Genomic DNA, 16971 nt, shown 5'->3' with positions numbered 1-16971 from the left:
GGTCTGGGGGGCTGAGGTTGGGGATTGAGCGTGGGGCTGGGCTGGGCAGGAGCTGGGGGATGAGCACAAGGAATAAGGAAAATGAGAGAGGGATTTCTCACCCCCTAATTGCAGTTAATAATTGATGAATGTGTTTACTGTAGGAGGCAAAGGTCTCTGGTGGTGTCAGGGTGCGAGCGCAGAGCAGCCTGCCCGGCAGCATCCCCAGCGACGTGGCCACAGGTAAGGGATGTTGCCCCTGCCCTGGTCCCCACAGGCACCGTGATCCATCGCAGTGGGGAGGCAGGGGTGTCTGTCAGCTGTGTGGCTGCCCACGGGCTGTGGTACAAGGAGGGGGACACCATGGTGGTGTCACAGATTGCTCCCGGGCTCCAAGTGCTTCTTAGGGTGTCCTCATTGAGCCCACACAATGGAGCCTCCAGCCATGCCCAGGGGAGGCTCCTGGGGTCCCCAATCACCCCCACGGTCTCCAGTACCTGGAGGTCAACCCTGTCCCCACATATCATGTCCCGAGAGAGCCTATGCTCGGGGTGCAGGGTGGAGCCTGGTGCTTGCTCACCAGCCGAGCTCAGTGGAGGGGACTTGTCCCCACCAGAGCCCCTCCTGCCCTAGGGGCCGCTCCCCAGGAAGGGTTTGGGGGCGGGCTGGTGGGAGCAGGTGGCTGCAAGCCCCAAGGCACTGGTTCTCTGGTGTGTGCCTGCAGGCTCGCCGGCAGGATGGCATGGTGCTCACTGGTGCTGCTCTCCTTCCTCCTGACGGCAGGTGAGGACTTTTCTCAGTGCCTGGCATGGGTGGGCAGGAGGCATTGGAAGTGCTTTCAGCCCCCAACACTTGTTCTGAATTCCCTGAGGGCACCTGGGACCCCCAAAAGAGCTGCCCACCCCGTTGGCACCTTGGAGACCCAATAGCAACCTTGCTGCCCCAGGGCAAGGCAGAGCGGGCAGAAGGCTGGGCAGCAGGGACAGCATCCAGCATGGGTGCTGCAGCTGGAGGACAAGTGTGGTCTGGAGGTGGGAGGTGCAGGATGAGCATGGGGAAGGTGAAGGGTGGTGGGTTCCCCTGCCTCCCTCGGAGACCCAGACCATGGCTGGGAGCTGGGGCTGGAGCTAGGTAGGTGCAGGGGTGCAGGATGTGGGCAGAGCCTCAGCGCACCTCCTCCTTGTAGTTTCAGGCAACACAGCCCCGTTCTTCAACATGACCTTCGTCTACGTGCCCGAGGACCTGGAGCTGGGTGAGTGGTGCAGCCCTGGGGAGGTCCCGGGGTGCAGCAGGAGCAGCCGGGGGGGCCCTGGGCAGGGGCTGATGCTGCCGGTGTCCCCAGGCCAGCATGCTTTCCAGCTGACGGCTGTTGACATAGACGGGGACCCGCTCACCTACAGCATCAGCGGGCCGGAGGCCTTCTACTTCTCTGTCGATGCCCGGACAGGCAATGTGACGCTGAGGAACTCCCTGGACCGCGAGGTGAGGGCAGAGACCGGGGCAGATGTCCCTGCTTGAGCTGGGGGGTCTGGGGTGACAGGGATGGAGGGCAGAGCCATGAGTCCTGTGGGAGAGCATCTCAGGGCGGTCCTGCATGTCACTCCCTGGCCCCGAAGCCCGGCACCGGGTAGGAGAGCCATCTGGGGGAAGCATCCCACCCTGGGGTTGAGGGTGGGAGGGCATTGGGGCTCAGCCATCCAAAGGTCGAGCTCTACCGGGCCCTAACCAAGTCCTGCCTTGTGTCCTGCCAGCTCCTGGCCAGGCTCACCATCATTGTCACGGTGTTTGATGGGACGAACGAAGCTGTGAGTGCCAGGGCACGGGCTGGGTGGCTGCAGTGGGTGACGGGAATGGGGAGGGGAGCAGGGTCTCAGCGAGGCCATGGACGAGGCCTGGTGAGGAAGGAGGCTGGAGGTGAGCTTTGCCCAGAGGTGGGTGATGCTGGCTGGCTGCAGAGCCAGAGTGGGTGCGGGGTGCCAGAGCTGCACCCAGCTCTGCCAGGCACCATCCCCACACCCTCCCTGACACCTGGTAGGTCTCCAGAAAACTCACAATCATCGTAGAGGACCGTAATGACAACGCCCCAGTCTTCCAGGGCCTGCCGTATGAAGCCTCCATCCCTGAGGTACCTCTCTGGGACCACCTGGCCCCCATGGGCAGCAGGGCAGGGGCACTGGGTGGCTGTCATAGCATGGGTGTGCCGGCAGCAGGACAGTAATGCACCAGGAATGGGGTGACCCCAAGCCTGGGCTTGCGGTGTTGGTGTGCCTGGGTGTGGGACTATCGTGCAGCCGGCACGGCTGACCTGGGAGCCCTCTGTGCCATCCCGGGTGCTGGCGTGTGGTTGGGACTCTGCCCTCACAGTGAGTTTCTGATCAGGGAGTGCCCAAGCTGCCGCTCAGTCAGGCCAGGGTGAGGCTGGATCAGGGTGCAAATGAGGTGCGGGGCTGAGCCCCGATCCCTCTCCAGCAGCCCCAGGGGAGGGTGGCAGGGCGGATCTGGCCTCTGCTCGGCATGAGCAAGGGCAGCAGCTCATCCATGCATGACCCATGGCACTGGGCAGCCCCTGGAGACCCTGGAACCCCAAAGGGCTGGCAGGGGCTGGGCCCAGTCCCACCCCACTGCTCTCCTGAGTGATGCTACCACCTCCCCTCTCTGTGCCCAGAACATGAAACTCAACAGCATCATCTACACTGTGTTTGCCAATGACAGCGACACTGGGAATGCCTCCAAAGTCAGCTACAGCATCGAGGAGGTGAGCACAGTGCCTTGAAGAGCAGGGCATGTCATTCCTGAAACCCACCCCTGAGACATCCCTCTGGGGCAGAGGTGCTGGGGACACCCAGCAGCAGGGGCAGCCGCATGGCTCTGGGGGAACAGAGGTATGTGTCGGATCTGGGTGAAGGGTGCAAGGTGCTGCACAGTTGCAAGCTGGGGACAAGCCAGGTGGTGGGGCATCCCCACGGCCCATGGGCCAAGCCTGGCAGGATGGGGCTTGAGCTTCCATCTCTGCCAGGGCACCTCTGCTCCCTGCCTTGGTGACACGGGATGATGTCCCCTGCCCAGGTGATCCCAGACAACACGAAGAATCACTGGCTTTTCTACATCCTGCCCAATGGGAACGTGGTGCTCAATGGCTCACTGGACTATGCCAAGAACACATTCTATCAGCTCCAGATCCTTGCCAAGGTGGGGGCCAGCGAGGCCAGGGGTGCAGGGCTGCCAGGTAAGGGTGCAATGGGACTAACGGGTGCTCTGCTCCCCAGGACGGCGGGGGGCTGCTGCACAATGTGTTGACCTTCCAGCAGAGCTCAACCTACCTGTCCCTGACCATCCGTGATCTGCCTAACCTGGATCCACGGTTCCTCAATGAGCCCTACTCTGGCTCTGTGCCCGAGAACTGCGCCCTAGTAAGGAGCCCACCTGCCCCAGCAGCATGTCCCTGCCCCTGGCCCTCCCTGGGGTCTCTGATGCCCTGGGGTGTCTGGGCCACCGAGCATAGGGGTGGCTGGAAATGTCATGGGTCGTGCCCTGATGGCCATGTCCCCACAGGGCACCACTGTGCTGACTGTCACCGCCATGGACAGAGACACTGGGGTGAATGATGAAATCTCCTACAGCATCACCAGTGAGTGATGGGGCAGGGCGGGATGGGCAGGGAGTGAGCAGTGGCAGGGTGGGATGGGCAAGGGGGGTGATCAGGCAGCAAGGGGCACCACGGGGACTGGTTCTAGGCTCCTGGGCACTGCCAGCCTGCCCTGCTGGAAGAGAGGGCCAGGCCTGCATTTCCCAGCAGCTGCAGTTGGGTCCTGCTGTCCCCTTGCCCTAGATGCCAGTGTCCCCTTTGCTATCAGTGCCACGATGGGCACCATCACTGTGAGTGGGCCCTTGGACCGTGAGCAGCTGCCAAGCGAGGAAGTGCTGCTGGAAGTCATGGTGAGTAGGAGGCAGCAAGGGGAACCTCACACTCTTCCTCTCCCTGGGCCCCTCTGACCTGCTCTCTCCTCCTGCCGAGGCGCGTGAGAAGAACCTGGACATCCACGGCAAGGTGGCGCAGACCAGCACCGTGGTGGCAGTTATGGTGACCGATGTCAATGACAACAAGCCCCAGTTCTACCACTGCTCCCTTCCCAGCTGCGACTTCTCCACCAGTGTCCAGAACAACTTCAGGGGCAACATCATAGAGCATTCCTCCTCCAGACTGCCCGTGTCCAATCTCAGCATTGTCGCCCATGACCCGGACAAGGTGGGAGCTTGTCCAGGGGGCTGGGGTGCAGGTGCCTGTCCTGACTGCACCACCCACCCTCGCTCCTGTGCATCTCTCCCCGGCAGGGCATCAACAGCAACTATGAGCTGTACCTGCAGGGTCCAAATGCCAGTGCCTTCACTGTCTCCCCCACAAAAATCGTGGGCACAGGGGAGGTCCAGCTCCTGGTGCAAGACCCATCCTCTGTGGACTACGAGATAAGCCATGTCATGGTGGTGCAGGTTTGCCATGGAGATAGTCCCTGCTCCCAGCATATGCTGGGGCACAGGGGGTACACAGCCCTTCTCCTGCAGGGTTCAAAAGCCAAAGCAGAACATGTCTCTGGCCTGGCAGCTTGTTTGGTTCAGAGGAGCTGGGCTGGAATGTGACAGGTCTCTATCTCATGCTTCAGGACCCATGTGAGACACTGTCCCTTCTCCACCCTGCAGATCATTGCTAATGACACAGGGAACCCCACTGATTGCTGCTCCACGGCCATCGTGACCATCGATCTCATTGACAGCAATGATCACATCCCCGAGTTCCCTCAGAGCACCTACAACCTGAGTGTGATGGAGAACAGCCCTGCTGGCACCATCATCTCCCCAAACATCACGGTCAGGCGCTGGGCAGGGAGCAGGCACAGCTTACATCCCCCAAGCAGGGCGCTGGGCACACCTGGCACTGCTGGTGCAGCTCTTGTTGAGGGCACTGGCCTCTCCGTGCACACAGGAAGGAGACAGTGCCAGCAGGCACAAAGGGTGTGGGATCACATGCCCATCGGGGCCATGTTTTTGGGGTGCTCATTGCCAGCAGCTGGTGCCCCAGACTTATCACTGCCCTGGGGGGCTGAGATGGATTGAACGGATGCATCTTTCTCTCTGTTTTAGGCCTATGATCCGGACAGCGGTGTCCTGGGCCAGATCACCTACCAGCTGCTCCCGGAGAGCATGTATGTAGGGGCACGGCCAGCCACAACTGGGGCAGCATCCCGTCAAGGAGGCTCCAGGCCTGACCCCTGGTGATGGCTCCATGTGTCCTGTAGCCGTAAAATCTTCATGGTGAATGCCACGACTGGTGCAGTGCTGGTGCAGAACGGGAGCTTGCTGGACCGGGAGACTCGCTCCATCTACTATGCCAACCTCCAGGCCAAGGATGGGGGCAACCTGGTGGGCACCACTGTGCTGGAAATCACCGTGCTGGATGACAATGACATGGCGCCCATCATCACTGGCTCCTACTTCATCTCAGTGGAAGAGGGGCAGAACGTCAGAACGCAGATACAGGTATGCGCTGTTGGAGAAGACGACAGGGACTGTACCTGAGGTGCTGGACAGCTCCGTTCCAACCCCTGACCTTTTCAGGCCATCGACAATGATGAGCCTGGCAACCGCAACAGTCAGTTGGGCTTCAAGATCTTGCCAGGACCATTCAGCAACAACTTCACCATCAACGCGGCCACAGGTGAGATGCACAGCAAGGAGCCGCTGGACCGCGAGGCCTTGGAAGATGAGCAGGGACAGATAGTGGTGACGGTGGAAGTGTACGACCATGGCGTGCCACAGCTCAGCACCTCAGTGAACGTCACCATCACTGTAGGGGTGAGTCCTGGGCACAAGCAGGGATGTGCTGGGGCAGGCAGAGGCTTGGAGCTGGGATCTAAGGGCAGGGAGGGGACATGGGATCCTTGGCCATGGCAGGGGCACTGTGTCCCCAGATTCTCTCTGGGGACAGAGGGAATAGTTGATGAAGAGAGGCAGGAGAGGGCTTGTGTGTCTCCAGCCTGCGGGCAGGCAGATGTCCATGCTCCTGTCCCCAGCCTCCTGTGGGGAACCCTGTTTCCCAGAGTGACTACAACCATGGACTTTATCTCCTGCAGGACGTTAACGACAACGCTCCTATGTTCCTCAACCAGTCCTATGAGTTCTCAGTCTTTGAAGACTCTCCAGGTAGAACCCGCGTGGCCAGGCTCGTGCGACCAGCAGTGTTCCGGAGCCAGTGCCCACTAGACAGATTGTCTGTCTCCACCTGCAGGGTCCTTCGTGGGTGAGGTGGAGGCCACAGACGCCGACCGGACAGAGATCAACTCTCGCATTTCCTTCCTACTTCAGAGGGGCAATGGCTCCAGCAACTTCTTGATCCGCTCATCCTTCCTGGGGCCAGGGCACTATAGTGGGCAGCTGTTTGTGGACCCTGACATGTCCCTGGACTATGACACCCTGCAGCAGAAGTTCTTCTCCTTGGTGGTGCTGGCACAGAACACAGCCGCGGACAGCGTGGGGGACACTGCCGACGTCTTGGTGGTGGTTCACATCCTAGACATCAACGACGAGCCCCCCATCATCCTCCCAGCCTCACTGCAGGACGTGCATGTGAAAGAGAACGGCACGCAGCAGGGTCTGGTCCACACGCTGGTTGCCTCTGACCCAGACACCAACCATTCGCTGGTCTTCGAGGAGCTGGCGGTCGCCTGCTTCAAGGGGGCGAGCGATGCTGGGGAGGTGTGCTGGGACTGGTTCATGCTGGCACCCAACGGCTCAGTGCTGGTGAACAGCTTGGACATTGACTACGAGCTGTGTGACAGTGTGGTGCTCACGCTGCGGGCTGAAGACCTGTACACCGAGAAGGGCAACTGCTACAGCCAGAACGGTACAGCACCCACACCCTGCTCCTTCCACCACCACTGGGCATGGTGGCTGGTGGGACCTGCCTCTCCCACCTCCCAGGAGGAGCTGTGGGGAGCCAGGCAGGAGCTGGGCAGTTTGGCAATGGCGGGAGGGTGTCCCCAGCTCTTTTGGTCCCTGACACAGGGACCTGAGCCTGCTGGGAGGACAGGGCTCCCACAGGCAGCAGAGGAGAGTGCTGCAGGGCTGCCCTGTTGGTGACTGGAGCTCTGCTTTTGGGACATTTGCAGAAACCCTGACAATCCTCATCACCGATGTGAACGACAACACACCACTCTTCCTGCCCATCTTGCAGACCTTTGGTGAGCAGCCAGGGCTGGTGCGTTGTGTGGGCTCCGCTATGCACCTGCACATGCTCTGCAGGGCAGGGCTGTGAGAGGTGCAGGGGCCAGGCTGGGGTTACTCGATGCTTTCTATGAAGGCAGTGCGGCCGAGGGCAGCAGGCACATGATCAGAGCTCTGCTGAGCCCCGGGGCTATGCAGGACATGGGGTCTGCAGCAAGCCTGGCTGCACACCAGCATGACCACACTGTCTGTATGTCTGTCCCTGGCAGTGGTTGTTCCTGAAATCTCTCCTGTGGACCTGCAAGTGGCTACTGTGAGGGTGAGGAGCTGGGGTGAGGAGCTCCCAGTCTGTGGAGCTGGGCTCGCCTGTCCCCGCCATGGGCAGGAGTTGGCCATTCCCATCCATTCTCCTCTCATGCTTTGTCCCTACAGGCCACAGACGCTGACTCAGGCCCAAGAGGAACCATCACCTTCACCATTGTCAGTGTGATGCTCGTGGAGGACAACGGGGTCAGTCGGCCGTTGGAGAACCTCTTCAAAGTGGTGACAACACCCGACCAGGGCAGCTACATTGGGAGCATCCAGTGAGGCCATGGGTCTGGGCCAGGGTGGGGGGAAGGTGGCTTGGCTCCTGCCTGCCGCAAGGCAGAGGTGCAGGCAGGGCCAGCGCAGGCTGGCAAAGGGACAAAGCCATCCTGGGGTCCTGCTCTGGGCATGGTAGCAGGGTGGAGCTTGGGGGATGGCGGTGTCCTCCTGGGGATGTCCCATGGGATCACTGATGTCCCCATCCTCGCAGGGTGGCCAGCAACCTTGATGGCTCACTGAAGGGGCAGTACCAGCTGACGGTGAAGGCTCGGGACAGCGAGGCACCGGTGCACACAGCACAGACCGTGCTGAACGTGAGTGTCACCCCTGTCCCCCTGTCCGGGGTCGCCCCACGCCTTGCCCAGCCCCGCTCAGCCCTGCTCTCCCTGTGCAGATCTTCACAGTGGATCAGAGCTACCGTGTTCGCCTCCAGTTCCTGACAACGGTGGATGAAGTCCAGAGTAACTCTGAAAATATCAAATTGTAAGGGGTGCCGAGCTGGGGTGGGAGGGTGTGTGACTGTGCAGCAGGAGACACAAGCACACAGGCCAGGACCCCCCAACCGTGTCTCTCAGCTTCATGGACTGTGAAGGGGACCAGCGCAGGCAGGTCCCCACTGGAACCGGGGGCTGCAGGGGTCCAGCTGCTTCCCATGCCCACGAGCAGAACGGCAGGATGCCCAACCCAGCCCCCCTCCATCCTTCCTGTTCCCAGGGCCTTGACCACCGCGACCAAGGCAGGGGTCTACGTGGTAGCCATCCGGAGCGTGGTGGACACCCGTGCCTCCCAGTGAGTGGGGCTATGCAGGTGGGGGAGAAGGGGATGTGCTGCTGGCATCAGAGGGGGTCAACCTGGGGCAGAGCACCGTGCCTTGCACCACCCACTCACCCCATCTCTTTGATCCTGCAGGGTGGAAGCCAAGTCGGTGATGGAGGCGTACTTCGTCTACAGCAATGGCACTGCCCTGGATGTCAACCAGCTGACCGTGTGCGTGCTGGGGCAGGGGCCACGCACGGGCACCACCACCACACGCCTGGCCCGGCACAGCTGCTCACACCTCTGCTTTCCTTGGCAGGCTCATACAGTCCAGCCCGTCAGCCCTGGCTGAGCTGGTGAACCTGGGCCTGGCCGTCATCGTGAGTGGGGCTGGGCAAGGGGCACAGGGAGAGGGGCACCAGCCCTGTGTGGGTCTGGGGGGGGTCTGCTGGCCGGGGCTCTGCCCTCACCCCTGCTCTGTGCCAGGGCCCCAGCGAGGTGGTGAAGCCCAGCAAGGAGACAGAGCTGATCGGCATCATCGCAGGGCTGGCAGCATTCCTGCTCATCTTCATCTTCATCATGACCCTGGTCTTGGTTCTCACCACCAGGAGGTACTGCACTGCCTGCACTCCATCCTGCCTTCCCCCACTGCCCCCATCCTCACCAGCAACCCCAGACCCATCCCTTCCCTCCATCCCCCTCCTTCCCACCCCATCCCATGGTCCAGCTCCCCCTGCCCTCACCCGCCCCATCCCTGGGCTTTGCAGCTACAAGAGGAAGCTGAGTGCGATGAAGGCTCTGAAAGTGGCCACAATGTTCAGCCCTGCCATGGCACAGCAGGGAGCTGGTATCCCCGGGACCAACCAGTACAATGCAGAGGGGTAAGTGGGGGGCTCCCTGCAGCAGGAGGGGAGAGCGCAGGCATGTCCACACGCCCAGGGGCTGCAGGGCTCGCCGTCACACCCCTCCTGCCTGGGGGAACATGGCTGCCCCAGGCTGCCCCCACAGCCCCATGGGATGGTCACTCACCTGCCACCCACCCCTGGCCAGGGCCAACCCTATGCTGAACCTCTCACTCGATCCCTCCCACGACCTGGGCTTTCACGAGGACTCCAGCTCTGTGGCCAGGTGAGCTCTGCAGACAGGTCCTGAAGGCCATGGGCCATCACCCTGTGTCTCCACTCTGCCAGTGCTCGGCCCTCTTCTAACCCTCAACCTCCACTCTCCACAGCATGAATTCCCTGGATGAAAACACAGTAAATGCACCCAGTGATGACAACGTTAAGGCCAAGGTAAGCGTGCAAAGAGCTGCCCAGCAGGGAGTCCTGTCACTGTACTCCACATCCCCTCCTCTCTGCTGTGGAACCCGGGCTCTTGGACCCCTCATAACCCTTCCTCTCCATCCCCCTGAGAGCCCCAGCTCCAGGGAGAGACAGGAGTGTCCCTGTCCCCATCACCTCTGACCACGCTCTCCTCCTGCAGCAGGGCAAAGCCCAGCTGATGAACCCCACTGACGAGGAGGTGCTGGTGGCCGCCCTGAACCTGAAGGAGCCCACCAAAACAGCGTACATCAATGCCACCTTCACCACCACGGACTTGTGAGCAGGCGTGCAGGGAGCAGCAGGGCTGGGGCAGCTGCTTTGGTGATGTTGTGTTCAGAGGCTGGTAATAAACCTGTCCCATGTGCGTCATAGTGTCCTGTGGCCATCAGCCCATCTGCCTGGGGGTGTCTACCACCTCGGGGTCTCACGGCATGAGGTGCTGGTTTCAGGCCAGGCTGACACTGGAGGGGAGGCAAGTGCCACCACGAGGCTCAACGTGGCTCCTTGTCCCCGGGACCCTTCCCTGGGCTGCCCCACTGGCCCCACTCAGCCCCGGGGAAGGGAGGTGCAGGCAGCCCCACACAAAGGTTTGTGCAAGGTTTTATTACCCAACATCCACACTGACAGGTTGGTCCTCCCGCCCCCTTCCTCCCCCCCCCCCAAAAAAAAAATTAAGAGAAAAAAAGAAAGTAGGTGATGAAGCTGCAGCACCGGTGTGCCGCAGCTTGGCAGTGGGGGGCTGGAGGTGGGGGACAGTCCAGGGCAGTGTGGCGAGGGGATGCCCCAGGGCTCCTGGTCTTCCTTGTGTGGCCATGGCACCACTCCTGCAGCCCAAGATACAGGGAAAAGCTGGCTCCCGGTGAGCACCGCGGCACAGAGCGGGCACCGGCCGCAGCCCTGGCTGCAGGCTGGTGCTTCAGTGAGCCCTTTGCAGCACTCCCCCAGGGCGACAGATAGCCCCACAGAGCCCAAACAAGCCCAGGATGTACAACAGGGAGGTGAGAGGGGGCAACACTTGCCCCTTAAAGAAGGGCAGCAGCTGCACTGGTGCCTGCAGGACCTCAAGCCCTCCTCCACCTCTGCCCAGAGGGGACGGTGCAGCTCCCCAAGCACCCCCCACTTGCAGCCTCCTCCTCATCAGGTGCTGGGCACAGGCCTGGGCCCCCCCTTGCTGCAGCACTGCAGGGACGGTCCTCTGCACGGGGCCAGGCTGGAGAGGCCAGGTCCCATGTCTCAGTGGGATGCTATGGTGCTGCTGGCCACAGGGATGCTCACCCCGCTGCACACCGACCCTTCACTCCCGACGCTCTCCAGCCCGGCGGGGCACAGGCAACGTAGGAAAAGTGTTTGAAAAGAAGGTCACGGCCCCGCAGGCCACCAGGGAGGAGGCAGCTCTAGGCAGGATGCACACGGCTGAAAGTGTCTCTTAAAAAGCTCCAAAAATGCAAACACGGTTCAATAAAAGCCCCCCTCCCCCCCACCCTGTAAAACTCCAGCTGTAAAAAGTGGCAGCGCTTTGCAGCCGGCACATCCCTGGCTGCCGTGGGGGACAGCAGCCAGCAGCGCTGGAGGGACCCGCACAGGGACCCACACACACGGCCCCAGCACGCGGGGCCCCTCTGGCACTGGGGAGGCTGGACGGGCCCAGCAGCAGGGCAGGCTTCATCCCCACCGCCAGCCTTGGCTAGGATGTGCCCTGGGCTCCAATGGCTACCCCCAGGCAGGTCCCTGGCCAAGGGGCCTGGGGGCTGTGGGGACAGACTTCCCAAGTGCCTCATGCCACAGTGATGGGGATGAGCAGCTCTGCACCACAGGCATGGTTGGCCCCAGTTTCTCCCATTTGAGATCTGTCCCAGTGCCCTGCATGGCCACGTCCTCCCAGCTCCGGGGCACACACAGCATGGCAGCGGGGCAGAGAGGGCAAGGCTGTGGTGGGCTGGGATGAATGCCCCCACCCTGGGCGGCCACGGGCTGGTCAGAGCATGGCCACGCCCTGGGCAGGCGAAGCAGTGGCACTGTGATGCACCAGCATCTTGCCAGCACGGGAAGTGACACTGCTGCCCGGGGCACGAGCCAGGCCAGAGCTTGGGGGAGCCAGCAGCGACCTGCCCGTACCCACCTGAGCCATCACCAGACCCGTGCCATGGGCAGGAGGTGCCCCGGGAGCAGCCGCCTCTGGCTGGAAGGAGCCACGTGCTTCCTCATGCTAAAAAAAGCCACCAAGCACACAGACGTGGCACCAGCCTCATGTCCTGGGACACCTCCATGGGGCCAGGCTGGGGGGGACTCCAGGCTGGCAGGGGGACCCCCAGCGAAGGAAAAGCCTCACCCCAGCATGCAGTGCTCCACCACCACCCACCCCAGCCCCAGGAGCCCTGCACGCTGGAAGTGGGTGTCTTGGGACGCCGGGGCAGGGTCCCCTCCCCGTGGCACCCCTGCCCCGCTGGCACGGGCAACAGCTCACTCCATGGCGGGGCCGGCGCGGGAGCAGCACCGGGGCCGCCGGACATTTTGCAACAGAGCCCGAAAGATGCTGGGCTGCCTCTTGGCCTCGCCTTTGCAGGGGGCTCCCTTGACAGAGCCGGCGCGGGTGCTCTGGGGGGCCATCACCACCTGCCGCCCGTGCTCCTCAATCTGCTTCTCCAGGTGCTTCTGGATGGCCATGCCCAGCACCTCCACCTCCATGGAGGCCCCGTACACCTCCCACGTCATCCCCTTCTCGTCCCAGCTCACCTCCCGGATGGGCTCTGGAACCTCCTCCGCCACCGTCCCCTTCACGTGCACCTCAGGGTACGAGGCCTGCGGGGACTTGGCCACCGGCGTCATGGGCTCAGTGGCCACTGAGCGGGTCTCCACGGGCATGGACACCTGCATCTCTGCGTCTTTCTTGGAGGGTTCCAGGCACAGGGGGGCAGCGGAGCCCGGCTCCCTCCGGGGGAAGGTGAAGGCAGCAGCCCCGCCTGGAGGGCTCATGGGGCTCAAGGCCACCGACACCACGGATGCTCGGCTGTCCACTTGTGTCCCCGTGTCCTGCATTCCAGCATCCTGTCGTGGGGTCACCTCGAAGGAGTAGGACGCGCAGAGCAGCTTGGCTGTCCGGGGCTGCTGGCTGCTCCCAGCATCCGCACCCCAGGCTGGGCTCCCCTCGGCTCTGCCCTGGCCCAGACCAGTGGAGCTTGGCCCTGCCTCACTTCGGTCCCCACTCCCTGCAGTGCCAGCGCTGGGGGGGTCTGCTGTGCCCCCCTGGACATGCTTGGGAGCCTCACCACCCCCCAGCTGGGGCACAGCGCCCGAGGACGTCCCTGTGCCACTCTGGGGCTGCTTCTGGCTTGGCAGCTCAGCTCCTCCGGTGCCCACGGCAGGCTCCATGAACGCCACGTGTTTGGCAGGAGCCGGTGCACTCCCCATGTCCTTGCTGGGCGCCTTGAGGCAGGGCTCAGGCAGTGGGGGCACGAGGGCTGTGTTCTCCTTCTGGGTGCCAGGGCCACCCATCCCCATGGGACCGCAAGCAGGGGCAGCACCACTCACTCCCCCGCAGCTTCTTGCTGCCACACTCGGCTCCATGCTGGTGTCCAAAAGCGTGCCAGGAGCTGATCCTGCCAGCGACGGCACTTTCTTCTCTGTTGCCAGGCTGGCCGCGGTGCCCTGGGCCTCTGGCTCAACCGTGCAGCAGGTCCTCATGGCACGGCCCGCCACGGCACAGCCAGAGCTGGGCAGGCACTCGCCTGCTGGCGGGCAGCCGGGGAAGCTGGCACCGCACTCGCAGGCGTCCTCAACCCCGGCCTGGTGGCTCAGCAGCTGCAGCCCCTCAGGCTCCTTAGCACTGCCCATGCCCGGGGAAGGCTTCTCCCATGCTAGTCCTGCCACGGGTCTGCAAGAGAGAGGATGGGGCAGTGAAGGGGGGAGACATGCATGGACTCCCAGCCCCTCCTTGACTGCCAACTGTTTTTCTCCATGCCACCCATGACAACAGGTCAGGCAGCCACCCGGAGCACCCACTGGCTCCAGCACAGGATCCACGGTGGCACCCAGTGCCTGGCCCCACAGGAAGGGTGGAACGATGTCAGCTGCCTACCGTAAAAGCCAGCCTTCCCCCAGCAGGGCCGGACCAGGAGCGGGATCTAGGCACTGCTCCGGCTGCCAGAGTGGGGGGACGGGGCACAGGCACCCCTGCGGAGAGAGCAGCAGCTCGAGTCCAGCCTCGGGCACCGGGCTCAGAGCCAGGGGGCCTGGAACCCCAGCATGGGGTGAGAGCAAGCCAGGCCTGCTAGCACCAGCATCCCCAGAGCTGGGAATGACGTGTGTCCCCCAGCCACGGGAACCCCCAGCTCAGCACCTGCACCCTGTGCCGAGCTCCAGCTGTGCAGCGCTGAGCTGGCTGCATGCAGGCACCCCAGCGCAGCAGGGGTACATGGGCTGGTGTCACCCAACCAGCCCAAACCCTCCCCAGCCCCATGGGGCAGCCCTATAGCAGGAGCATGGCAGGAAGCCCCGAGCTCTCCGGGAGCCCCCCAGCTCTGCCAGTGCCAGCAACTCCCTCCAGAACCAGGAGCACACGTGTCACTCAGCCGTGGGGCACCCTATGCCTTCAGCCACGGCCACTCGTGGGTCCCAGAGAGGGCAGACACGGCCAGAGCCAAGCAAGGCAGCAGGAGCAGGGACCAGGCTGGCACCTACTCCTCCACAGCTACCCAGCAGCACCGGGGCCCTGGAATAAACGACCCTCCCACCACCCCTGTCTTCCCACACAGCACCTCGTTCCCGGGGGAGCCGTGCTGCCCCACATCCCGACAGCGCCCTACGTCCCGGGGGGCCTGTGGGTGCCCTGCCCAGCCCGGGGCTGGGCGTGCTCGCCCGGTGCTACTGCTCCACAGGGGAGCGGCGAGCCCCAGCACACGCGTGTTCAGATGCGCAGGCAGACACCCGTGTGCACACGCACAGGCACGCGCACATGCACAGACACGCGTGTGCACACGCACAGGCACGCGCACGCCAGCACATGGCTACGGGCACACCCGCACGCACGGACACGCGTGTGCACGCCCCGGCCGCGGTTCCCCGGCCGAGCTCCGGACAAAGCCGACCCCGCAACAGCCCCGGCCGCGGGGAGACCGCTCCCGCCGCCCTCCGCCCGCCTCGGGGGCGCCGGTACCGGGCGGGCGGCGGCCGCAGCGCCCGACCCGGCCTCACCACGTGCGCCCGGGGCCGCCGTTACCTGCGGCGGCGGATCCTCCCGCCCGCTCCCGTCCCGTCCCGCTCCGCTCGGCTCCGGCGCGGCGGCGGTAGCGATGCCGAGCATGCGTGGGGCGGTGGCGGCGGCGGAGGCGGTACCGCGCCCCGGGCCGCTCCCCCCGGCTGCCACCCTCCTCCGGCGCCCCCGGGCAGCGGTGGGGAAGCGCGGGAGGGCCGGCTGCCGCGAGCAGCGTGGGGGTCCCGGCACCCTGCCCCCCAGTGTCATCGCTGTCACCCCGCCGGCCCGCCCTGGCAGCGCCCCATCATCCCACAGACCCCCCGGCACCCCCCGGGGCCCAGCGGGGCACAAGGCCGGCACCGGCCTGCCCCGTGGGTCCCCGACACTTAGCGTGGGTCCCATGGGTGGGGGTAACAGCGACACAGAGCCCGGTCCCGCTCCTACCTGCTGATGGAGACAGCTGCTTCCCTCCCGGGCATCACCGGGGGGGGGCTGCACCCCAGCCAGCCCGAAGGACAGGGACAACGTGCCGCCGCGGCGGGGACGGAGGTGGGCTCCCACGTACCCTTCGCCCAAGGGTGGGGGAAGACCGGGAGGGGAGAACGTCCCTGTCTCCCTCCCGGCAGCGCTTGCCTCCACTCCCGGGCTCTGGCTTTGTCTAACTCCTTCCCACGCACTCCCGCTCGCGCAGCGGGGGGGAAGGAAAGCAGCCTGCTTGCCTCGCCTGCGTCCCCCCCAAAACCCTCCAGCATCTCCCTGAAAGTCCCCCAGCTGCCCCCATCACCCTATAAGGTCAGGATCCCCTCCCTGCTCCTGGGATGTCTGCACTGGGGCAGGAGTTATAGATCTATAGGGCCAGGGGGGCGTGTGCTAACGTTAACCCCACAACAGTGTTCCTCAGTCTTGGCGTTAACATTAGCACCACCACCCCCAGCCCTATAGATCTATAGGGTGAGGGCTGGGAGCTGGCATACCTGGTTGCTTGGCGACAAGGGAGGTTGGAAATGCTCCTTCCAGTAAACAGCCAGGCTGGAACAAAACCCCGAAGGCTAAAAATAGGGAGGCAGAATGTGGAAATAAAATAAAAAGCATTGCTTTACCCCTGTGGGGCAGAGCAGGGCACCCCCATGTCACCACTGGGCACCCCAGTGGGTGGATGGTGTGGGGGTGCATCGCTGCACTCTGTGTGTGTTCCCTCAAGGTGTTTGTTCTCACCCATGGTCCTGTGTGCTGGCCTCACTCCCACAGCATTGACAGGGCCTAGTTGCCCACTTGCAGTGGCGGGGAGCACGGCATGGGGCATAGGTGTGGGTTTACATCCCATGCTGCCCCATGTGGGATCAGACCCAAACCTAGGCACAGACCCTGGGGGGGACAAGGGACATGGTGGGCAGGATCAAGTCCTGGCAGAGGAGGGGACCAAAATGTCCCCCATCCCTTGGCCAGGACTTTGCCGCAGGGCAGGGGGCTGCGGGGCCGCATCCTGTTGGCATTTGCTTCCACCCGTCGTACTCAGCTCCGCCAGCAGCCGCTCTCCCCATTCCCATCAGCATCTCAGCACCCAGGGCATCCCCGTCCCCTCCGGGGCTGGCTGGGGGGTCGCAGAGAACATCCTCCCCTCCCCATAGGCAGCCTTCATCCCAGGCCGGCTGCCTCCTCCTCCTCTCCCCACCCGGGCACCTCTGGGCTGGCAGGAGAACAATAGCGAGGAGGATGAGTAAGATGGTCCCCATTGCCTTGGCAACGCACTCCCGCGCTGCCGGCGCACAAGGAGTCAGGCAGCTGCCTGAAAAGCGCATTCTCCCTCAGCGGAGGGGGCTGCCGGTGCAGGTAGCATGGCAGCCCCCTCCCTCGGCACCACGGCCCACCTCCCACGCCCGCACGGGCAGCGCCACGTGAACACACCAGGCTCCCCCACAGCCG

The 16971-nt window shown here is 63.7% G+C and overlaps 1 protein-coding gene across 1 annotated transcript; it reads left to right on the top strand.

Moving 5' to 3' along the window:
- Window positions 1-716: 716 nt before the first annotated feature.
- CDHR2 (cadherin related family member 2) lies at window positions 717-10876 on the top strand (the record flags this gene model as incomplete). The annotated part of the gene is made up of 31 exons (XM_082006150.1): window positions 717-762; window positions 1166-1231; window positions 1322-1461; window positions 1731-1784; window positions 2015-2104; window positions 2645-2734; window positions 3046-3168; window positions 3246-3389; window positions 3532-3607; window positions 3809-3915; window positions 3995-4225; window positions 4312-4467; window positions 4675-4842; window positions 5116-5177; window positions 5271-5511; window positions 5590-5826; window positions 6105-6174; window positions 6260-6874; window positions 7140-7211; window positions 7464-7513; window positions 7627-7778; window positions 7991-8093; window positions 8174-8262; window positions 8494-8568; window positions 8689-8766; window positions 8855-8915; window positions 9022-9146; window positions 9303-9416; window positions 9586-9663; window positions 9767-9827; window positions 10018-10876. The coding sequence occupies 31 exons, from the start codon at window positions 717-719 to the stop codon at window positions 10135-10137; spliced, it is 3894 nt and encodes a 1297-aa protein (XP_081862276.1). The 3' UTR covers window positions 10138-10876.
- Between the last annotated feature and the right edge of the window lie 6095 nt (window positions 10877-16971).

Source organism: Phaethon aethereus (assembly GCF_964289735.1).
Source record: "Phaethon aethereus genome assembly, chromosome: 14".
Classification (NCBI taxonomy): domain Eukaryota; kingdom Metazoa; phylum Chordata; class Aves; order Phaethontiformes; family Phaethontidae; genus Phaethon; species Phaethon aethereus.
Note: the sequence above shows the minus strand (reverse complement) of the source record. Positions and strands in the feature narration are given on the sequence as shown.